Raw genomic sequence first — 25,340 nt, 5'->3', positions numbered from 1 at the left:
AAGGTCTCTCCAAACACCATTATATTGGGCGAATTCAACTACCCAAACATAGACTGGGAGCATTACTCTAGCTCCAACACCCTAGCCCAAAGGTTCCTAGAATTTATAAACTCAAATGCTATGGAACAACTTGTTACCACTCCCACAAGAGGGGAAAACATACTGGACCTGATCATCACCAACATGGGGGCTCTATGCTCCAGACCAGAAGTGTATCCCTCACGGGTAAGATCAGACATAAACTAATCTCACTGGATATTCACATCCCGACCCCACCCCCTGCCCAGAAAACCACAGTGAAAAACTTCTCTTAAGCAAATTTCACACTCCTCAAAACCGAGGTGGAATCCTTCAAAGCCCCCGGGCCTGTGGAAAATACTGCCCAGACCGCAGAATCCTTTATAAACGCATTCTATGAACACCTTCAGGAATGCATGGATCATGCAATCCCACATAAAACCAAGACCCAATCCTCCAAAGGCAGGCGTTCTGTCTGGTGGACCCCAGCCATAAACAAACTATACAATAGAAGGAAGAAGCTACTACATGATAGAGTAAAATCCCAAAAAGGGAAAGCATCACTGATCAGTATTAGCAAAAAACTACGGGCACTCATAAAATCGTCTAAGGCCAGCTTCGAGAGAAAAATTGCACAGGACACTAAGGATAATCACAAGGCTTTCTTTAGTTATATTAGGAACCTGGGTGGGAATTCCCAGATATGCTCAGAATTAGTCCAAAATGACAAAAAATACACTGAACCCACAGACATTGCCAACATCCTAGCTGACAGGTTCAGCGCAAACACCCCCCCCCCCCCAAAAGGGCAAATATCTATCCCAGCAGAGTGCTGCCCCCCTGACATCTCAGATGCTCAGGTAAGAGCCGTCCTCTCCAAAGCAAAAAACACAGCATCAATGGGACCAGACGGTGTCCCGGGCTGCGTCCTACATGAACTCCAAGAAGAGCTAAACCCAAACATAAAACTACTGTTCAATCTCAGCCTTACTATAGGATATGTACCCAAAGAGTGGTGTACAGCAACAGTGGTCCCTCTCCACAAAGGTGGTGCCTCAACGGATCCTGGAAACCTTTGCCCCATAAGCCTGACTAGCTTGGTCTGCAAAGCTATGGAAAGGATAATCATGGACCTCATAAATAAAGATATTGGGGACCTACAGACACTGGATCCTACCCAGTTCGGCTTTATTAAGGGCAGATCCTGCCTCTTAAACCTGGTCGATTTCTTTGAAACATTCACCAAGGCCATTGACGAGGGGAAGGTGGTCCACACAGCCTACCTGGACCTCGCAAAAGCCTTCGATACAATACCCCACTCAGGCATTATAGATAAGCTCACCAGCTTAAATATAAACCCCTATGTCACTAGATGGGTTGCAAACTGGCTCAAGGACCCACATGGTTAGAATTGCTGGAGCCATGTCAGACTCCAAACCAGTTACAAGTGGTGTCCCACAAGGCTCAGTCCTGGGACCTCTCTTGTTCGGTATATATTTCTCGGAGGTACAGGCCAACACAGAAGGACTGTGGCTGACCAAGTTTGCAGATGACTGCAAACTAGGCACCATAATCGACTCTCCAGCCGACACAAGCATCCTACAAAAGGGCCTCATAGAAACAGACAACTGGTGTCAGAGCCATGGCCTCAAGCTAAATGCCAAAAAGTGTATAGTCATCCTCTTTGGCAAAAACAAAGTGCCCACAAATTACCACATAGGTGGTAATCCATTAAGTACTGAAGAAGTAATTAGGGACCTGGGGACCCAAGTTGATAGCAATCTCTCATTTGAAAACCACGTGGCCAAAGTGGTTAGAAAAACATTTTATATAGCCCACCTAATCATGAAGGGATTCACATCTAGATCAGGGGAGGTCATCGAGCCTCTTTACTCATCCCTCATCAGACCCATAATTGAGTACAATGCCCTTTTGGGATGTACCTTACCAGACACCTGCAGCAACTGGAAAGACCCCAAAAGTACCTCACCAAGAGGATCAAAGGGCTCAAACAGATGCCATATGCTGCCCAGTTAAAGAAACTCCAGCTCTACTCAGTGGCACCTCAGCACTGAAATAAATAGGATATGCTGGAGGCACATATTCATAACCCACAGGCTCCCTTCACTCTGAAATAAAATCCCAGTCCAGGTTAGGCAGAGTCCCTCATTGACTCTCTTCAAGAGGAATCTTGATGAGTGGATGGGAGATCGTAGGTTTACCCCGGGTATCACTTTTGTGTCACTGATAGACAGAGGCACAGTATACTAACCTCGAAAAAGGGCATAGCAAAATTCATTTAAAATGGGTGGCGAAAGCCAAACACACTCTGGCTAGGCTTATAAATGCCCTAGGGCAGATAGCCTAGTATGAACCTATAGGGACTGTCTCATGTTCACTGTCAACCAACTAATTCTTAGAGAAACTGATACAGTATTTGAGAGATGTAATTGCACAATGTCACTGGAGGCAAGACTCTCACAAAAGCACTCAAAATTACAATAAGATTACTGATAACATAAGCATTACATCCACCACATATAGCACTGACCCAACACCTAGACCAACATGTGCTAAAGCACATAAAAGCAACCTTCCAAAATCCCAAATACCTCCAAGACATTCACACTACAAAAAGGATACTCAGCAACTCCAAAAACATTCCACCAGAACAACACCTAACACAAACCATACAGCCACACAGTTTGGAGTATCAGCTACATAGCCCATAAGGCAAGCTAACACACTTACCAACATTTTAATCATAGGAAACTCCATTGAGAGGCATATAGATGTCCCGCTCATCAGGCTGGATAAGGAGAAAATCATGGTAGTTGTCTCTCGGGGGCTAAGATCTGACAAATCATTAGACCACAGTACCAGTAGGACTCAAGTCATAGTCCATGTGGGTGTAAATGACCTTCCTGATCTATATAAAGAGAGAGATACTATAGAGCTCTCAGACTGTCTGTCCTAGGCTGGTATATGTCTAGCATTAAGCAGCATCTTATATTCACAAAGATGATATCACAGTATGAGCAAAAGATGACTGACTTCAATAATTGGCTTAGTTTCTGGTGTCATTCCAAGGAGGTACAATATATGTCAGCATGGGAGGATATGGTTAGACTACGTTGCTTTGCCAAGGATGGTATGCACCTGCCCCCATTAGGCTTTTAAATTATAGCTGAAACATTGTCTTCCTCCTCAGTGCCTTTTTTAGGTAAAGCCAAACTGACAAACATTCCGACAGAGAAAAACTAACCTAGGAGAATTTAAAGGTATTACTGCTCAATGCCAGGAGCCTGAGCAAAAAACTCCACTCCCTCCAAGCTCTCCTTACCCTTGAGAAAGTAAACATCTGTGCAGTTACTGATACATACTTTAAAGCCCCTGAGAGTAACTCAGCAGTGCAGGGCTACAATGCCTTCCACACATTCAGGTCAGCTACTGTACAGGCAGGGACCAAAGGTAAAAGTGTTTCAGTCTAGAAAAACAACAAACCCACCTTAAAACTAGTCAAACAGTATGACACATGAGCTTCTCCATGTCCAGATTTCCATAGGCAAAGTCTCATATCATATCCTTCAAAGTTATAGGTCTCCCTGTATGACCCAAGTAGTCCATAACTTGTACTTGGACTTACTGGAGGCTCTCACCATTCAACCCAATACCATACTCATGGGTGACTTCAACTACCCCACTAAAAAACTGGGAGACTTATATGACCCCAGACTTACATATCAAGGGATTCCTGGACTTTGTAAACACAAACAACTTGGACCATATAGCCCATACGCCCACTACATGAACAAACACACATGATCTGGTACTTACAAACCAGGAATAATGCTGTACCCCCCCCCCCCCCCGCTCCATGTTGTGTCCTGTCTGGTAAGGTCAGATCACAAAGCTGTCCCCTTCATAATTAAAATCAAGTCTGTCACCACAGCTAACCCCATAACATTTAGGAACTATTCTAAGGCAAACTTTCTAATACTAAGTGATAACCTGTCAAAATTTGAAGCCGCATCCAAACCCTGAGAACACAAAAGTATTAATAGAAACCCTGTACAATCATGTCAATAAAGGCTTAAAATATCTATATGCCTGCCAAAAATAAACTCAGAACTAACTCAAAAAACAAACCTCCCTACTGGAATGCAAGAACAAAGGCTGTAAAACAAAAGAAAAAAAATCACTACCAGGGTTAGGAAGTGTCATGCCAAGCATGATAAAAACACTCTCATCAATATAAACAAACAATTAAGAGGATAAATCAAGTCTACTAAAGCCACACTGAGGTAAACAAGGCAAAGGAGGACCACAAGACTTTCTTTAGCTATGTCCAAAACCTCAAAGGCAGCACACAGCACTGTGCAGAACTGATTGTAAATGGAGACACCTACACAGAGCCAGAAGATATAGTAAATCTGCTGGCTAACAAATTCAGCTCCAACTTTAAACCCATTCTCTCCCCAGGTGCCTCCCAGGAAATATCGTCAACCCCCCCCCCCACCCCAGATATACTCTCTAAGGCCATAAACACTGCACTAATGGGCCCCAACAGCATCCAAGGATGCCACCTAAATAGACCGAAACATGACCTATCAGAACAACCAGAGTCACTGTTTAATAACAGCCTCCAAACAGGCTATGTTACATGAATGGAGAATTGCAATGGCCATCTCTCTGCACAAGGGCATGCCATCGTTGAACACCTTGAACTATAGACCTATAAGTCTGACTAGCTGTGTGGCTTGGCGGGTTAATGCACTGTTCTTCAACATAGACCACAGGTGTAATTTTTTTCCATGGTGGACAGGAGCATCAGGTGCTGACTTGTCGGAACATGGGCTAAATTCTTGGCTAGGCTTGTAAGGGCCTCAGGGCCAATAGCCTAGTAACTTCCTATGATCCCATATGCAAAGCCATGGAAATAATTATCATGGAACTGATTAATAAGGGCATAGAAAACCTTCAAACACTAGATCAAACCCAGTCTGGTTTTTGTCATGGTAAGATTATGCCTGTTCATCCTGGTGGATTTATTTCAGAAGTTCACCAAGTAATGGATGAGGGCAAAACAGTGTATGGTGCCTACCTTGACCTGGCTACAGTATTTGATACTATAATCCATTCTGGCATTGTAGACAAACTCATGGATATAGGCATAAGCCCATATGTTACACTCTTGGTTGCCAGCTAGTTCTTAGATAGGACTCAGGAAGTTAGGACTGGATAGACCACCTCCAGAAAGAGGCTGATCACTAGTGGAGTCCCTCAGGGCTCTGTGCTGGGTCTGCTCCTTTTTGGCATCTACTTCTCAAAAGTCAAGGCCAATGCAATGTCAAGGGCATCTGGTTAACCAAGCTTACAGATGACTGCAAAGAAGGAACAGTCATAGACTCTCCCAAGAAACTAACATCCTGTAGGAAAGACTAATACAGACAAATGACCTGTGCCAAAATCACATCTTAAAATTTAAACCTCATCAGTTTAAAAATTCATGGCTTACAAGAAAAAAAAATAGCAGTGTCTCTGTTGAAATAACCATGTTCTCCAAAAGAATATAGTGGAACGATCCTTTCCAGTATCACTCAACAGAAAGGTTGCTAGAAATTAAAGTAGGACTCTCAAAACTGCTTCTTGTATGAAGACATCTCTTTATTCATAAATAGAACTTTACAGGCAGATGAACATTGCCTGAATGTGTTAAAGCGTGTTAAAATATGCACTTATTTCAATTGTTCAGAGAAGGGGACATTCTTCGAGATATGCTCACCCTCGGGTAGTGCCATCGTGCCATCAGTCGGGGATGGATCACTACTTGGGGTGTGGTCTACAATGTTGCCTTGCCAAATGAATTTTACCTGTTTCCAAAGACTTAACAGCTACATGTCAATTGCATCTAATGAAAAACAACAAATCTACCTAAATAAATCTTAAAAACAAGTGAAGCAAACTGTGGTTGAAAAACAAATTTAAGCCCATGTTTAAAAAAAAAAAAAAAAAAATTGTGACTTTACTACCTTCTACTCGATGGTTAGTTTTCTTTATTATAAAACCAGTCTAAGTATTGTATAGGTACAGACACAGCTTTCCAACAAATTACATTCCTGTCTTAAATCACTATAAACTGATAAAACAAAAAGGTATAAAAATTGCTAGGTATGTCGCAATAAATAGAAACACAGAAAGAGAGTCTCACCCTTCTGGAGCTGATTCTGCAGTGCTTTTGTGTACCTTTCTCAGGTCTGCCTGCAGGGATTGGGTCTACATTTATGTGCTGATTCTTATAACTGATATTTCCAGTGTTAGATGTATTCATCTAAAATGGGTTAGATATTTCTAAAGACCTATTTTTTTTTTACGGACTTAATTTTGCTTTTCAACAGTTTGCTGCACTTATTTTTAAGATTTTTGAGGTAGATTTGCTATTTTTCATTAGATGCAATTGAAACATAGCTGTTAAGGCTTTGCAAACAGGTAAAACTTGTTTGGAAAGACAACATTCTAGACCACTCCCCCACCGATGGCACTACCCCTGAGGGTGGATAATATTTGAAGAATGGCCCCTTTCTGAACAACTGAAATAAATGCATCTTTTAACAAGCTTTAACACATTATCCAAGCAATGTTCATCTGCCTGTAAAGTGCTATTTATGAATAAAGAGATGTCTTCATACAAGATCCAGTTTTGAGAGTCTTACTTTCATTTTCTACCACCTTTATTTTGGGTGACACTGGAAAAGATCTTTCCACCACAATATGTTTTTGGAGAACATGATACTTCAACAGGGACACTTGCTAGTTGTTTTTCCTGTAAGCTATGAGTTTTTAGTCTGGTGAGGTTTTTGACAGATGTTTTTGAACTGGCTCCCTAATCACAGGAAGATAATTTACCTCCAGAATTTGGTTTGGAAGGCACTATTTGTTTGCTTAAAACTCAATGCCAAAAAATGCATAATAGTACTCTTTGGGAAGTTAGACACTTTAGGAAATTACATCATTGAACGCACACCCTTAAGAGTAGAACCAGTAGTCAGGGATTTGGATATGCATACAGACAGCAATCTGGCTTTCAACAAAAATATGTCTAAGGTAGTAAGGAAATCATTCTATGTTGCTCAGCTTACAAGCAAGGGCATGGCAACCAAGTCCAAGGAAGTCATTGTTCTACTGCATTCGATCATCTCAGGCCCATCAATGAGTACAATACCCCCTTCGGTATGTACTGGCCACACACATGTAACAAATGAAATTCCAGGCAAGGGGCATTCAACGTTTGGAGACACGATTCTTCTTTGAGGACAGCTATAGAGGAGATTGGAAAAGCTACTATAGAGAATGGGGTACTCTGCTGGGGAGACAGCAGGCCATCCCATGGGACCAACAAGCTGTTCTGCTTGCTACCACTTGATTCCTGTAATGGAGCAGATGAGATGACTGGGGAATACATGGACAGGAAACAAATGGACTGTAAGACTCTCACCTCACCCAGGGATCCAGTTTCCTGCTACTACAGAACAAATGGGTTGACTAGGTGAAGGTAAAGAATCTACTGAGCTCTGTCCTGTTGGGGGGGAATTATTAAAAAAAATAGTGAGAAACGGGACTGATGCAAGTTTAAATGGAAGACAGCATTATGGCAAAAGAGAAAATATCGGGAATAAGAACAACAGACTAATGGAGTACTATGGGGGGGGGGGTCCACTACTCTTCAGTGTGTTCATTTCAAACATGCTTGAGAGACACAGAAAAGAGAACAGAACCAACCTCCTTATTGATGATGCAAAGTTACGTACTGTAGTGGTGGATCGGCTGAAGGAATGAGTCTGACATAAGATATAGGAAAGGTGACCAGTTAGGAGAAAAACATAAGTTGAAGTTCAGAGAAGGCAAATGCAATCAATGGTATCTGGGCCACAAGTTTAGTGTGAAACTTCAGGTGGGGAAGTGGAAATGATGATAAGGCAGAAAACGGATGTGGCTATGTTGCTTAAATCTGGTTAGGACCACCTGGAGCAAACTGAAAGGACAAATGGCAACAACCAACAGAATGTTGCATGTCTCAGCAGGTGAAATACTTCCAAAAGCAAAGAAGTAATATTCCCTCTCTTCATGATCTGCTCAAACAAATCTTGAGTACTGGCTGCAATTCTGGAAGCCACACTAGAAAATAAGACAGGCTATCAAGCTGCTGAAAGGAGTCTTGGGGAAAGCCACAAGAAGGATACATGGGATGAGTGGAGGGAAGAGGATATAACCAAAGACTACAGAGCTGGAGCCGTTCTCATCCAAGACTAGAACTGGTATCAGACATATATGGGTGCACAATGTTACATCAGGCTGACATATGTAGCTATCTTCCTCCCTTGTAACAAACATTACTGAAATGATCCTTCTTACTATAAAGTGCAAATATCCTTTGCAACCTGTATCATATCACTACACCACTATCATTTCCTTAAATACATTTAATTTACTCTGCATGTGACAAAGGGTCCATTTCCCAACTGTTTGTAAGGGGATACAAAATAAACCATACTGTATTACAATGGCAGTTGGTGACTTCAAAATAAAACAGATTTGCAGGAAGCAACTGAATGGATGGGGCTACATCAGGGCAGCGTCAACTAACACCATGGCTACAACTAAAAAAATGGTAATTCAGCACTGTACATGCTAAGAAACTGTCTTGTAGCAGTGGCCTTACTGTTCAGGCTACATAGCAGATCCACTCTGAGAAGCACCTGAAACGGATGAAAAAGTTCTACTGTGATACTTTGGAAGTCAGCACCTCTAAGACAAAGCTCAGCCAACAAATACTTGAAACTACTTGCTCATGTACAAGTGCATTTCATGCAATAACAATACATTTAACCTAAATCAATGATGCTGCTATAAACTAGAATAACTGCACTGCCCTGTGCTCCATATACCACCATCTGGAATGACATCTTTCAGGGTTTCTTTTGCCCTGTCACTACTGGCACTACCTTAGAAAAGAATGGTGTCAGACCACTGCAACAAACATCAACTATTATATTAATTATTTAGCTAACACTGTTTGGCTGTATATAGGCAAAAATGTATAAAATAAATGCTTAACGTTTTAATACGCAGTTGTAAACACACATGACTTGCTAAAGTCTGACTGGCTATAAACACAGCTTCATTCATTCGTTCATTCATTCTTGATTACCTACAATATCCATTTCAGAGTCACAGGGGAATTAGCATCTATCCCAGCAATCAGTGGATGCAAATCAGGAGTCTAATCTCAGACAGTGTGCCAGTCTGTTACTCATGTCTCTTATGCATAAACTCTGGATGATAATTACTTGACCTTGGGCAGAAGACTGCCCAAGGGAGAAAACTGCAGCACCTGGATAAACCCCAAACTTACACAGGGAGGACACACAGACTCCTCTCAGAAGGCATTCCATCCAAAAAACGAACTGGAGAAGCATTTTTTGCTCAATTTGCCCCTATCTGTTGATCATCAACCCTCTCATGGTCAGTCATCCCTATCATTCATATCATCAGGGCTATGGTCAAGCAGGATGGGCTGTCACAAATGTCTTGGTTCTCACATGCACTCAGCGCAATGCTGGGGAGGAAACAACCTCTTGTTTCCATAACGGACATTCCTTCAAACAGCTCTGCGCCCCACCTCCTGAAGCATAATCAATGACTTACTCAGTCTATGACAGGGTAATCATGCAGCTCAATGTGCCCCCCAGTAAGCATACTCTTCTCCTCACCTCCCAGGAGAGGCAAGCAGGCCATGCCCTCATCACTCCTACCCCCCCCACCTGCGTGGTCCTTCCAGTGCCAGGGCTGCTAGCTGAACTCCAGTTGCGTGGATTACAGTCAAGGCTCCACCTCCTGTGACCCACGAAGCTTGGCTGCAGGACCATGTGTTGTCAGGCAACAATACTAGTCATACTTTACATAAACTTTTTTCAACTAATTAGATTAAAAATGAAGAGTGGGTCATTAAGGCATAAGCCAGGCAGACTGAGTATATTTAGTAAAAAGAAGTGTGAAGGGGAGTTAAAGGAAAGAGAGGATTGACAAGTGGTAGGCAAAAGAGAACTTTCTGAGCAGTAGTAGTCAGGATTAACAGGTACATGAGAACTGACAAGACAAACGAGTTCAGTGAAATTTAATCTGACTTCTAAGTGATGGTATGCATGTGCAAAACTGATTTATGTTTCCATTTCGTATTTGATCAATATCTTTATAGGTGTGTGATTTTTTTAACAAAATCTTATTCTTCAACAAAAATGGTGCTCAAAATGTAGAGAGAAGTAACGTGTTAAAGCAGCATAATGATGTGTAATATTGGAAAAGAAAAATGGAAGATGAGCTTGGTTTATTATTGTTATTACTACACAGATACTGATAAGTGTGCTAAAGTTGCAAAACATTTAATGCAATAAACAGAAATATAAACAACTGACTGGAAAAAAATTTAAAGTAATGAATATGAAAACACTTTGTAGGATAAAAATATATCATAAACAGAATAGTAAGACTAGTATAAAATACAAAGGCCTGAAAAAATTCCATTATGCTCTGCTCTTTCAATTATGTAAAACTGTCCCACACATATTCATTTATTTAGGTATGGAAAGAATTAACACAACTGAACACTTAATACACTATCCTATGATGTTTAGAAGTGACAAGAAGACAAATCTGTTATACAGTAGAAAGAAGGGAGCTGAATGGAATGCTAAAGGCCTATGTGCTGTAGACAGTTCTCACTCTTCAGTTCAGTTTATGTTTTACTGCCATCCTTCTCAGAACTTTCATATGGATTACTTATTCTTAATTCTGTCAATTGTCACTTCTCTCTGTCTGTCTCTCTCTCTATTCTGGGTCAGGTCTATGTTGCATTATATGAACAATCTGACAGACCATACACATTTTACGATACAAATCTCATTTTGTATTTCTTTTCCTGAACTTGAGGTTCTGTCAGGTGTAAAATGATGATGAGATTAAGAACAAAAAAGGAAACAAACTTCCTGAGAGTAGAACATAGACAGAGACTAGCTTTCTTCCTTGCATAATTATCAATATGCTATCCTACATTTAAATCCTATTGCAGGGAGGTGTGTTCCACATAACTGCTGCAATCATGCAGGTTAAGTATTTAGCATGGGACCTGCTGAAAGTCATGGAGACTTCAGTTGTGATCAGCTATTAAAGGTCTGTACAGTAAAATGTTGATATCGCCTTTCATAAGTTGTCAATGATGCCACTGTAGTTTACCACGCAAATGAGCACAGCTATGCCACAGAGTTAAAAGTTCAGTTTAGTCAACAAGTGAAATCAGATGACACCATAGCCGTTTGAACAGAGACAACATTCAAATCAAAAACAGCCAGGTCCTGCAGTGATACATCAGGCTTGCTTTCTTCTAGCACATGGTCTAAGCTTTACAGTCTTGCCAAGAACGGTGCCTTAACCAGAAATAAAAGTTTCCCTTTCTTTTTTTTTTTCTGACAAAACTCTCTGAAAAACATTAGTAACATCAACAGTTTTAATTGTGCTTGTTACACCTGCAAAACATCCTCAAAGGTGTAATGTTTTGGTTGGTAAATTAATTATAGGTACACAAAAAAAACTGATAAAAAGCAAACTGCAACACTTAAATCAATGAACAAAGGACAAACCACACTGGACCAAGATGAACAATAAAAAGTTAGCGCTTTTGTTTACTAGTTTAGCAAACTTCTTCAGACAAGAATACAAGTGGACAAATACAATTTATAATTTTAAAAATAGTGTCATCACTTCCTGCACATTAAAAAATCAATCACAATTTAAAGTTAAACACTCATACTAAAGACTGAATAACAAATCAAAGGTAAATTCAATTGCAATACAAGGGGGCTTGTTTATTTGGCTTCATATTTGAAATGTCCTGCATTTTATGTAGGAAGAACTGAGAGACCCCTGAAAAATAGAATTTACGAACACTTGTATGCAATTGAGAAGAAGAACTTCAATAATGCCTTGGCAAGACACATTAATGGCTTTTCTGACCACGAATTTAGATTTTTGGTTATAGAAAAAATATGTGATAATATGAGAGGGGGGCCTAGAGAATTAAGGTTGGATGAGAAGGAATTGATTTGGCAACTCAAACTTAATGCTTTGACTCTGCCGTGGCTGAATGATTCAGTATCCATTAAAAGTGTTTTAAAATTGAAGGCTTTAATGCGCTAGAGTTCCATTAAAATATTTTCTGGTTATGCCTTTATGAATATATTTGTTCTCATTTACTGATATTGTTTGAAGGTGGAAAAATGTTTCCTTTTCTTGAATTTATTATACTTATAAATAACATATGAGTATCCATATATTATTATATATATTTCTATATATGTTTTAAGAAAAAATGTCTTATTTTTGAGTGATTAATATCTATGTATACATATTTTGTTTATTTATTTGTCAAATTAGGGCTCTGAATAACTTTCGCAGGTTTGATTTGTTGTTCAGTCTTTAGTATGAGTGTTGTAACTTTAAATTGTGATTGAATTTTTAATGTGCAGGAAGTGATGTCACTATTTTTGAACTTATAAATTGTATTTGTCCACTTGTATTCTTGTCTGAAGAAGTTTGCTAAACTAGTAAACGAAAGCACTAACATTTTATTGTTCATCTTGGTCCAGTGTGGTTTGTCCTCCGTTCATTGATTTAAGTGTTGCAGTTTGCTTTTTATCAGTTTTTTTCATGTATTTGTTCATTGTGGTTTTATGGAGGACCCTACTGCAATTGGATCGCAACCATTATTCAATTCTACAGATTCCCTGCCTAATACAGACTCTAATAATATTGGGAAACTAACTGCTCTGATCGAGATGTTGTCGCAATGTGTTGACACACTTGCCAAACTGGTGGTGAATGCCTTACCTCGAGTTACTGGAAGTGCCGGTTCTTCTCTTCTGCTCTTTCCAACAAACCTGCCCGGCCCTGGTGGAATGGAGAATGCCTTAGGATCGCAGGATCGAGGCAACAAGTCAACAGGGGCTATTACTTTTTGTCCGTTGCCTTTTTCCGGAGTTCGGACTTCTCCAGTTACTCCGTGTTCTTCAAATGGGCATCCTCGCACAACGGACAATGCTGCTTGTGCAGTAAGTACTTTATCTGTTTTTCCAGTCTTAGAGGATTGGTTTAAGGACCCAGCTTGTTTCACGAATGGGTCCGTACAAGCCAATAACTTAACTAATTTGAACAATGATGAAAATAGATTAGTAAACCTTCTTAAGGTTTACGACATGAAACTGTTCCGTTTTAAGAAACTTCAAATCGAAGTACAATATCTTACTGAATGTACTAAACAACAGCAAGTGCCCAAAGGGCTAAGACTGTGGCGCTACCCAACAAGTCTAATTCCTAATTCAACTTTCCCCAAGGACTTAATAAATTTATTTGATTGACAGGGAATTGAGTTTATGCAGCTGTTGATTAAAGACTATTGCGTTCAGATGGACGATTTAAAGACTGAATTAGTGGAATTAGATTCTAGTATTCGAAATGACATTGATTTCTTGCGTTACAAATATGATTTTTTGCTAATTTTTAATAGTATCGAAAATGCTTTATTGAAAATTAGGGAGAACAAAAATAAAAAGTTGAATAGGGACTCTTTAGCGTATGGGAAAGGGATGGCATATCCACCACCTCCTTCTAATTTGAATATTAATTCCAACTTTAGCTCGAATAGACCTACATTCGATTCAGGTGATAGTTTTACACATGCTGATAATAATGGTGTGTCAACAAATTGTACTACACCTAACAACATATCTCCTGTTAGAAGTGAAAGCTTGGCTAATAGAGTTATAAGCACGAATACCAACAATAATAATAGTAATAACAACATAGATAATTCTAACTCTAATCAGGGTTTTCAGGGGAACAAGAAACTCAACACGGGCGGCCAACAAAAATACCCACAACAGCAGCAATTTTGGAAAATGAAGGGCCAGAACAAGAGGAGGAGGTAATTCCTCCCATTAGTCCTGTAATTGACCCTAGTTTAATGACCCCCTATGGGCCTGTTCAAGTTTTATTGAACAGTACACAGGACTTTAAAATATAGAATTTTTCAACCTTTGTTCCTAGTTCATTGCTTATCGAAGTTCTTGCTAAGGGGTTGACCTTTGTCCCTTCTACTAGAGGTGACGTAGCAAGAACATTGATAGATTTAAAGATTTTTACTCGTAAACTTAATTTGAATGTATTATTTGGGAGCAATTCTAGCCTGACTAAGGATTTTAGGGTTGCTAGTGTTTTTAACCCTGCACTAAACCCTACTATTCTATTATTTGAAAAAATTTGTGAGAATGACTTTAGAAGTGTTTTTAATAAAACAGTACTTAGTAATACTAAGTTGTTTAACTTGTCTAAATTGGAAAGGGACGCCTTGGAAAATCTGAGATTCGCTAACATCCATATTATGAAGCCTGATAAAGGGGGTGGGTTGGTGTTAATGGATATTGTAGATTATAATAACATAATTGATTTACTTTTGGCTAATACAGCTTATTTCAAAGTATCCTTGAACAAATTTAACGGGGCTTATCAACGCATAAAAGGGTTTATCAATGATTTATTCATAGATGGACGGATTGATGTTGATTTGTTTAATTTTCTGTCCATCTCACACCCCTTGGTTCCCATTTTATTCGGCTTGCCTAAAATACACAAAAACCTGATAAACTCCCCTTTCCTACAATTATTGATGGAAGGCAATTCATTACTTACGGGTGTGCTAAATTTGTTGATACTAAGTTAAAGAACGCCCTGAAAAATGAGTCTCAGATTTGTAGGGACTCATGGGTCTTCCTGGGAGCTATGATTGAACTTCCTTTTTCCGAGAACCTGAACTTCCTTACAATTGATGTCCGTGATCTCTATACCATTATACCACAGGGCATCGGGTGTGAGTGGGTCAGAGATTTTTTACTGGAAAAAGGTATTGATGGTCCTGGCATTGATTTGGTGATTTATTTGCTTGAATTGGTTTTGAGCAATAATTATTTTCTTTTTAATAATGAATATTATCTCCAGAGAATGGGTGTTGCCATGGGCTCTCCGTGTGGGGCCACCTTTGCCAACACAGTTATGGCCTTCTGGGAGAGAAACTTCCTTTTTAAGGATGCAATCTTCCAGGAGAGAACTGCATGGTACACCCGTTACCTGGACGATATTTTTATACTTTGGCGAGGTGACAGACATTCAGCTGAATCTTTTGTCCAACATATTACTAAATTCACTGCTTTTTTAGAATTCATATGGGAATTTAACACTGATAAAATTTCCTTTTTGGATGTTGATTTAAACAAAAAATATTGCTTGAATGGTTATACTTCAAAAATATTTATGAAGTCTACTTATTCACACACATTTCTTCATTTCTCCAGCTGCCACCCTTTCTTCCAGAAGAAGGGTGTAATAAAGGCCAATTGGTACGTGCAGCAAGGATGAATTCTTTAGAATGTGATTTTTTGACTGAGTGTCAACTTTTAAAGGAGATGTTTATCAAACGGGGTTATCCTATTGAGTTGGTAGAGGATGTCATTAACGAAGTAACTTTGAAAAGATCAATTGTTTTTTTTAAACCTTTGATGGCAAGGCTAAATGTCTTTCTATTTATGTTGCATTCAGTCATTGCACATTATTTTGTTCATTGGCTACTGTAGTTACAGTCCTATTTTCAATGGTTAAGCCTGTTTTTGTTCACTCCCACTTAGTATAAATGTTGAGGTTTTCACATGCACTGTCATTGATACAGTTCTTAACACTAATAAAAGGACGAAAGCTATCTACTGGCTCCTCCGTTTTTAGTGTATTTTAAGAAGTGATTTAGTTACTTTATTAAAAAGCATTGATACTTCTACCTTTACTGATTTAGATATGGAACACCTTGATGGATCTATTGACCTCGATGTGGTCAATAATATTGTATCATTAAGAGAGTCAAATGTGAATATAGTTGATACTAATGGTTCCTTTTCCCCTTTTGAGACAAATATAGTTAAACTAAGTTTCATCACTACTTTTTCTATTGACGCCCTCTTAGTGAAATCAATTTATAAAAATTGGTTCTTTCTTATGGATGACAGTTTAACTAGAACACATGTGGGTGATTTTCCATTTGTTGTCTTTAGAAAAGGTAAAAATCTGAAAGGTTTTCTTGAGTTTGTTATTCCTAAATGCCACTTACCATATTGTGGCATGTTTAAGTGCGAAGCTTGCCGCTGGTGCAAATATATTAATGTTACTACCTTTTTCATTATTAATGATTTAAAATACCAAATCAAAGGTAAATTCAATTGCAATACAAGGGGGGTTGTTTATTTGGCTTCATGTTTGAAATGTCCTGCATTTTATGTAGGAAGAACTGAGAGACCCCTGAAAAATAGAATTTATAAACACTTGTATGCAATTGAGAAGAAGAACTTGAATAATGCCTTAGCAAGACACATTAATGGCTTTTCTGACCACGAATTTAGATTTTTGGTTATAGAAAAAATATGTGATAATATGAGAGGGGGGCCTAGAGAATTAAGGTTGGATGAGAAGAAATTGATTTGTCAACAAAAACTTAATACTTTGACTCTGCCGGGGCTGAATGATTCAGTATCCATTAAAAGTGTTTTAAAATTGAAGGCTTTAATGCGCTAGAGTTCCATTAACATATTTTCTGGTTATGCCTTTATGAATACATTTGTTCTCCTTTATTGATATTGTTTGAAGGTGGAAAAATGTTTCCTTTTCTTGAATTTATTATACTTATAAATAACATATAAGTATCCATATATTATTATATATATTTCTATATATATTTTAAGAAAAAATGTCTTATTTTTGACTGATTAATATCTATGTATACATATTTTGTTTATTTATTTGTCAAATTAGGGCTTTGAATAACTTTCGCAGGTTTGATTTGTTGTTCAGTCTTTAGTATGAGTGTTGTAACTTTAAATTGTGATTGATTTTTTAATGTGCAGGAAGTGATGTCACTATTTTTGAAATTATAAATTGTATTTGTCCACTTGTATTCTTGTCTGAAGAAGTTTGCTAAACTAGTAAACGAAAGCGCTAACTTTTTATTGTTCATCTTGGACCAGTGTGGTTTGTCCTCCGTTCATTGATTTAAATTAATTATAGGTGGCAAAGAAAAGCATGTAACCCAACCATTCACTAAATAAGAGGAATGATGTAAACTAACACATGGGCACATTCACACACTAATATAAACATACCTAAATTCAACACTCAGTGTATTGTTCATACAAGTTGTAGCTGCTATAATAATTCCTCCAATTTAACTATATAGATAGTACATTTCATCTTTTCTCTTCAGTGTAACCACTACTGCCACCATACAAATGTTAGATTATGTTTACTAAATACATGTCTTGGTACGTTTGAGGAGCCAGAACTGCATTTCTGTAAACCTGTCTTTTGTTTCCTCCTGTACTCTCTGATTTATAACTGCTTACCTAGTACACTGCCTCTAATAAGTAATGATTTGCAAACATCCTGTGACAAACTTGAAATGTATCCCAGATTCCTTATTCTGCTTTAAACCAACTAAGTGCAAGGACAGCCTCCCCTCATAATGCTGAAACAGGTAAGTTGGGTAAAAAAAATGAATTATTGGTGACAACTGCTAGAATCAAAGTACATGCAGAGTCACTGTATGAGGCAGAGCAGGAAGCATATGTATGAGAATTCAATAGCCACTGTCATTGTTCTGAGAAACATTACAGCAGCTGAAGGTACCCATCACTCTTTTCGCAGGACACTACCCACTTGGGCTTATGATCGGACTACACTTGTCAAGAAGTATTCACATTACAAAAGCAGAAGTAGATTAGAAAGTACAGCTGTGCAAGCCCTGCTTACCATATAGTTAGATTATTCAATTTTTTTCACTGCTTCCGTAGCTGCACCCTCCCACCATCTCCTTTTAGTTGAGGTGAGATACAACCTCCTTTGTTAAGGTTGTTATGTTTAGTTGATTTTTATGGCGATTATCGATTGTTGGTTGTTGACTCAGGGTGACCTTTTCTTTCTCGGGGCAGTAAAATCTTGAAGACTGACTTCTTTCTGGATGCATACATACTTCCTTTCAAAAAGGGTGCAGCCTATCAGCAGCCAGACTGAATGGGGGGGGGGGGTACAGCTTTGGAAAGCTGGCCAGATCCTGTGTCCCTAGCAGGAATCTACTCATAGGCTACTGTGGCACTAAGAATAAAGAATAACAAATGCTACACCTCCACTGAAGCAAGGCAAAACATCAGCAACATCCTACAGTCCCAGACCATGTGCCTGCCCTTCACATTTTCAAAATCTTTACTGGCTTGCTTAGTGGTCACAGTCAGATGCAGCTACGATCCTGAAAACAATACTTGCGTTTAGCTCAGTATTAAAGCCAATAAGAACAGGATCAGAGAAACAGGTGATGCTGGAAGGAATTGAGGTTTTAGTGACTTGACTGAAAGCCATGCGCAACACAGCAATTTTAATGCAGGCTACATTCCACAGCCTAAATATCTGCCATAATGCTGCCACTTTCATTTTATAAGTTCAGTAGAACATACCATCTACAGAAATAACAGCCTGAATGTCAGTGGGAGGAACCATGTGTATTTACTGGAATATTTTAAAACACAGCCCAGCTACAAACAAACAGACATGTTTTTATATGCATCCCTTGAATGTGCTAGTGTGAATTTCATAAGCATTGCAGCTCAGATGAAGATAATTCAGAAATGTAGCTGGCAGCAAAATAAAAATAAAAATATTTCACAGAAAGTACTTATTTTCTTGGCAAATTTGGGGAAGTTACAGCCCTGATGCCCAACAACATCAATTTAGTAGTAGTACTGGGGTTTAAACTAAAACAAAACAGTTGAAAAGAAGTATATGTATTACCTCCAAGTAGATCCGAGTCAGATTGGACTCTCCAGTTTTCAAGTCAATTTGAAACTCTTCAAAGTATCTGAAAAAAGAATAATAATTCAACATTTTGAGAAATAAAATGGAATTCATTATTCTGGAAAAAAACAGTAAAATGGGTTCAAAAAAATAATTTTTTTTCTGAAAAGAATTCTGTCCCCACTGCTAGCTATATTAACACGTCAAAATGTTACACAGTAAAAATGTCTCAAATGTTCAGCAACACAGTCAAATCTTCTGACATTTCTTAAAATTTTCAGTGTACCGTAGGATCAAATTTGAAGAAAGCTGACTCCCTGGATTTTAACAGTTAACTAAACTGTTCTGCATTTAAATCAGGTTGCTATCCATCGGTAATGTCTGCACTCAGAGAGTAAAGGAACAGACCCGAACTTTTGCAGACTGTTTTCCATCCTTGATGTTGAGGTGAAAAATATTGTCCAAATGATTGATATAAAAAGCAACCCTCCAACAGTAGCTGAAATTCAGGCAGCATTCAAAAAGGTACCACCATGTGTATACAGCCATGTACACAATGTGGTGCCTTTTTGCTATTCAGTAAGCACCCTTACATTGTGCTGCATGGGCCTCCAGCACAACGATGCCCAGTGTCACAAAAGGATGACCTCATGGCTGAGCTGAATGCTAATTAGGCATTCTACGGTGGAGAGGCATATACTAATTATCCATTTGCTCCCTCCCCAGAACCAATCCCAGGAAGCCATCTACATGCCCAAGAATTCAAGAAAGCACTCAGCTGTGTAAATAAGCATGGACGTCTCACCATGCATAAGTAGTAAACATGGTCAAAAGCCCATGTTCAGCCACTGAACATGAACATGACAGTGGTGGTGAGGGGAGCCACTAGAACTCCAGGGCTAACTTTAAAAGTACCACAATGACACCAACATCAAAATGTGGATGGGAGCATAGTGAGAATCACAGGATACCAGTGATTTATGTTCAAAGTGCCATACTTGCATCAACATTACTATGGTGACCAGGGTGCTGGAGGGATACAAGTTCTATAGTGTATTACTGGCACCAACATTTGTACAGGGTCCAGGGGATGGAGGGATACACTGGACCACCAGGAACTGCTTTACTTGCCATGATGCCACCAATGGTAGTCAGGATACTGGAAGTTGGGGAAACCACTGGACACCAGGAATGTTTTAAGTGCTGTGATGGCACCAATCTAACAATTGGGATTGGGGAGTGGAGACACCAAGGAACACTCCATAAAGTATCCTAAGGCACAGAACAGCATAACAGGGATGGGGGCACTGTAAAATGCAGTAATAGCACCAATGGCAGTACATGGATTGGAGGTGATTGAGGAACCAGTGGACACCAAGGATGACTGAAATATGTACTGTCGTGGTAATAAAGTATTATGAACCAATGGAGGGTAGAGACAGGTAAAGGGGACTGGTGTGTGTGTGTGTGTGTGTGTGTGTGTGTGTGTGTGTGTGTGTGTGTGTGTGTGTGTGTGTGTGTGTGTGTGTGTGTGTGTGTGTGTATGTATGTGTACGTATGTATGTGAGTGAGAGACAGAGTGTGTGATTGGAGAGGGGATCTCACTGTCTACACAGACAACATGCAAATTAACTGATAATGGGGTCTTACTTCATCATGATTAGCATGTTTCTGAATCAAAAAAGAGCATATTGCACTGCATTGGAAGGGCCTTTCTAGCATGAGCAATGAATTCTTGGGACTAACTTCTCTTAAGAGGCAGCACAAATGCAAGGCTTTATCACTCATATACCACTGGTCACCTACAGAGGGACAATCACAGAATTACATTATGTACAGAGTCTTTCATCACACTTTTGGTGTTAAGTGTACTGCCACCTATGTGGTAATTCATGGGTGCATGATTTTTCCCAAAGGGGATAACTATACATTTCTTGGCATTAAGCTTGAACCCATGGCTCTGGCACCAAGCATCTGTTTCTGTAAGGTCCTTTTGTAGAATATCCACATCATTTGGGGATTCAATAATGGCTCCCAGTTTACAGTCATCTGAGAACTTTGTTAGCCAGAGTCTCTTAGTGTTGGCCTGTACTTCAGAGAAGTAGATGCCAAACAAAAGTGATATTTTTAAAGTTCCAATATTGGTACATGGGTTAAGTATATATGTATATGTGCTATGTGATATATGCAATAAGTATGACATGGGAACAGTTTAATGTGAAAACCCAAAAAAGAGCATCTCAAAGTAGAGAAGTAGTGCTGGAAAGGTTTACATAAATGTCAGCACACTGATTTGAACTTTTATAAGGGTTTAGTTAATGGAAAGCCAATGTTCTATCAACATATTGACAACAATGAAGTAAGCAATGAATAAGCTCATAGGAGCGCAAGAGTTAAAAAGCTGACTATTAGGAAGTAGAAATTGATTGGATACTTATAAGAAAAATGAAATGAGGGTTGTTGAAGATTTGGTACATGAATCTGAAAGGAAATTATCCATTTAAAGCCGCATGGGGGTGGCTAGGTTTAGCTGGTTAAAGAAATTGCAAGTGTCAGTGGTATGGATTTCTGTCACTGCTATGTAATTTGCTGAACATGGGATTTCAGAAGATGTATATAGGTTTTTGGTGTTTGTTATTAGGATTAGTACATAGAATAATAGCAAGGAGTGATAAGTGGGGAGAGAAATAAGCAGTTTACTAGTGTGAGTCAGATAAATCCAATATACTTAAAAGGAAAGGTTTGGATAAAATAAATAAGGCATCACTGCAACCTAGTAATAATGAGAGAGGGGGATGCTTTTAATGGGATTAGATGACAAAGAGGAGGACATACAAAACATTATAAGCACTTAGATGTTAAATCTACTATTCTGGATAGTGAATGGGATAGTCAGCATGAAGAAAAGAGAGAAGATCCTGGCACTTGCCTTTAAAATGGACATACCGATAACACTTTTGCCAGATACATACCTAGGGTCAAGGGAGCAAGAGGAGCTAGGGAGAAAAATCAGGGAGATGGTGCTTTAGTGCATGCTTTGCAGGGGAAAGAAGGAAACTAGTTGCAATCTTGAATAAAAAATGGTACTAGGAAGGTGGCTTTCCAAGATGGCTGCATACTTATCAATAGCTTGATTTCAGGTCTCCCAATGTGAAAAAAACTGATAGAAAAGGGCTAATAATTCTGGCTGTTTTAGTAATATTCAGTTACTGGCTAGTAAGTACACTGCCTGGATGCCAGCAAAGAAGAAACTTAAGACAGCCTGCAAAAAAAATCAACTAGAAAAGGTGAAGAGGCAACACTGACTGGAAAAAATTGCAGCTGTTAAGCAAAAAGCATTTCAAGCTCCACCTTTGGTACAAGGCATGGCTTCCAGTAATTTAGAGGGAACAATAAATCAAATGTGCTCAGACATGATTAAAATAAATAAAACACTGAAGGAGTAGATCAATTCAAATAACAAAAGCCTGGAAAATGGAAAAAAGCTATTCAGATGAACTAATAAAACTGTAAAAATCAGAGAATTAAATTAATAAAATGTTGGCTAAGTATGAGACTCCTTAAGAAGAGCAAGAGCTGTTTCAAAAAATGGTAGAGTTAAGGAGGTGAGAGCATACAGAGAAAACCTAGACTGCATTAATTTTGTGAAAGCACAAATAAGCAGCTGGGTTAGCATTTCACAGCAGAATTTGTTAATTGAAAGGGCACGTTGTGTGTATGCTCTAAACCTGGCCATGAGAAAGCCAAAAGAGATGATCCTGACAAAAGTGTGGCAGAAGGGCAAAAAATTTAAATTGCAGACAGTAGCACGTTTGTGGAAAAAAATAATTTATGCACTTACCATAATGTTCCATGTGTGTTGTCCATCTTCGCCTTCATTCTTACTAGGTTGGGCTCGGATCTGTCTTGGCCTTTATTTTCAAGCTCGAGGCTCTCTGCCAGCTCGTGGCTAAAACCTTATCCCAGCATGCATTAGCACCCACTTCAGATCTTGTTTGCCCTTATTATAAGGGTATGAGTGCACCAAAGAAAAAAAACTAAAGTATAATGGAGAAGGGCAGAGATTAAGGAAATGCAACTGTATAGACTCAGTCTTCCAGAAGTAAAGAAGGATAGGGGGACGGACGATGGGATGTAAGAATGAAGGCGAAGATGGACAACACACATGGAATGTTATGGTGAGTACATACCTTCTTTTATGTGATGTTGTCCCATCTCACCATCATTCTTAATAGGGTGGGACAGCGTCCCTAGCACATAAGAGTCTTGGGTGGCTCAGGGAAGTACATTCCACAGAATCATGGAACCAAAGAGGCCCTGTTCCTGGAGGCCAAACCAACTTTGTAATGAGTGATAAAAGTATGCAGTTTTACCCATGTTGCTGCAGCATAAATGGTATCAATTGGTAATTTAGCCAGGAAAGCTGAAGAGGTTGCAATGGCTCTTGTGGAGTGAGCTTTACCTCTTCTGGGAAGATCTTTGTTTTGAGATTTTTAGATAAAAGTTATACAATCTGAAAGCCATTTTGAAAGTGTAATCTTAGAGATAGCGGAACCTTTCTTTGAGTCTGAAAAAAGAAATAAATAACTGATCAAATTTTCAGAATTCTGCAGTTCTGTGCAAGTAAAACCATAATTGTCTATGTACATCTAGTTGATGGAACAAGTATTCTGCCTTGTTCTCGTAATTTGGGAAGAAAACAGGTAATTCTATAGTTTAGTTCAAAATTGACTCTGAAGTTACTCTGGGCAAAAAAGAAGGGTTTATTTGTAAAAACACCCCGTCTCTATGGAAAAGCAAGTATTGGGGCTTTATAGACAAGGCTTACATCTCTGAGGCTCTTCTAGCAGAGGTTATTGCTAGCAATAAAATGGTTTTCTAGGTCAAAAATTTCAGTTCACAAGATGATGCTGGTTCAAAGGGAAGAAATACTAAATGTGATAAGACAAAATTTAGGTCCCATGGTTTTGGAGGGTCTCTGATAGGTGGTCTTAATAGTAAGGTACCCTTAAGAAGGGCTTTGCACAGCCTATGAGAGATAATGTTGGAGCCCGAGTCTCCTAAATGAAAACTGGAGATCGCTGCTAGCTGAACTCTAATAGTAGCTGCAGCAGCACTTTAACTGAACAGTTTTGCTAGGAATTCTAGTACGGAATTGACTGAAGCTGAAAGGGGATCAATTTGGTTTTGAGTAGCCCATATGGAGAATATCTTCCATTTGCTTTTATACATTTTTCTTGCTGAAGCCTTATGAGAAGAGATTGGAATATATTTAACTGGAGAAGAGAGGTTTGGAAACCTGGCTACTGTTGGAATCGGAACAGCCAAGCTGTCAGTTTGAGGGTCTGAAGGGTGAATGCAGCATTCCAGATGCACGAGTCAGAAGGTCTGGAACTGGGTCCAGACTCCAAGGCTCCTCCCGAAGATGAGGCCACAGGAAGAAGAACCAGATTTGACTAGGCCAGTATGGGGCAATGAATATCAAGTTCCTTCCCAAGTGACTGGCTTTCTGAAATACTTTGGGAATTAGCAGAAAGGAAGGAAAAGCACAGAGAAGACCCGAAGGCCAATCATGGACAAGTGCATCCCTCAGTGACTTCCCTGGAGGGGGGATGAGGGCAAAGTAGCTGCTGCATTCATGGATGCTGCAAAAAGGTTACAGCAAGGCTGGCCCCATTTTTGGAAAATTATTTCCGCTATTTTCTGTTTGAGGGACCACTCGTGTGGCATCAGAATCGTTCTGTTGAGTCTGTCCGATATCACGCTGGATTTCCCCAGGATGTGCATTGCTGTCAGAAAACGTTGGAAGGAGGTAGCCCATTGCCATACTCTCAGGGCTTCTTGACAAAGGGGATAGGATCTGGTTCCTCCTCCTCTGTTTATGTACCATACAACTGACTTGTTTTCTGTCTATATTGCGATAGTTCCTAGCAGAAGAGAGTCATGGAATGCCTACAAGGCTAGAAGAACCGTTCTCATCTATAAGACACTGATGTGCAAGTGGGCCTTGTAATCCTGCCATGTGCCTTGGACTGTCTTTCCCAGATAATGCCACCCCCCCCCCCCATCTGAGAGGTGTCCATGGTCACTGTGGCCAGAGGTTGGGGAAGTATAAAAGGTCGACCTAAAGTCACTTGAGTGGAGTAAAGCCACCAACAAAGGTCCTTCTTGCAAGATTCTGTTATCATTATCTTGTGGGACATTGGTAGGTTTTGCACAGACCACTGAGTGAATAGCAACCACTGGAGAATTCTCATGTGCAGAGGTGCTAGGGGGATCAAAACTATCGCTACTGCCATGATTCCCACGGTTTTTAGAACCATCTTTGCTTGAACTTT

At 39.3% G+C, this 25,340-nt stretch overlaps 1 protein-coding gene across 2 annotated transcripts in view; it reads right to left on the bottom strand.

The window, feature by feature from the left end:
• Positions 1-25,340, bottom strand: part of GALNS (galactosamine (N-acetyl)-6-sulfatase) — a 1,207,745-nt gene that overhangs the window by 839,356 nt on the left and 343,049 nt on the right. For both annotated transcript variants that reach the window (XM_044081696.1, XM_044081697.1), the window contains exon 6: positions 19,000-19,066. In XM_044081696.1, the coding sequence (XP_043937631.1) occupies positions 19,000-19,066 (67 nt within the window). The remainder of the gene's footprint in view (positions 1-18,999; positions 19,067-25,340) is intronic.

This window comes from Protopterus annectens, chromosome 8.part1, assembly GCF_019279795.1.
Source record: "Protopterus annectens isolate FY-2018-M chromosome 8.part1, PAN1.0, whole genome shotgun sequence".
NCBI lineage: Eukaryota > Metazoa > Chordata > Ceratodontiformes > Protopteridae > Protopterus > Protopterus annectens.
Note: the sequence above shows the minus strand (reverse complement) of the source record. Positions and strands in the feature narration are given on the sequence as shown.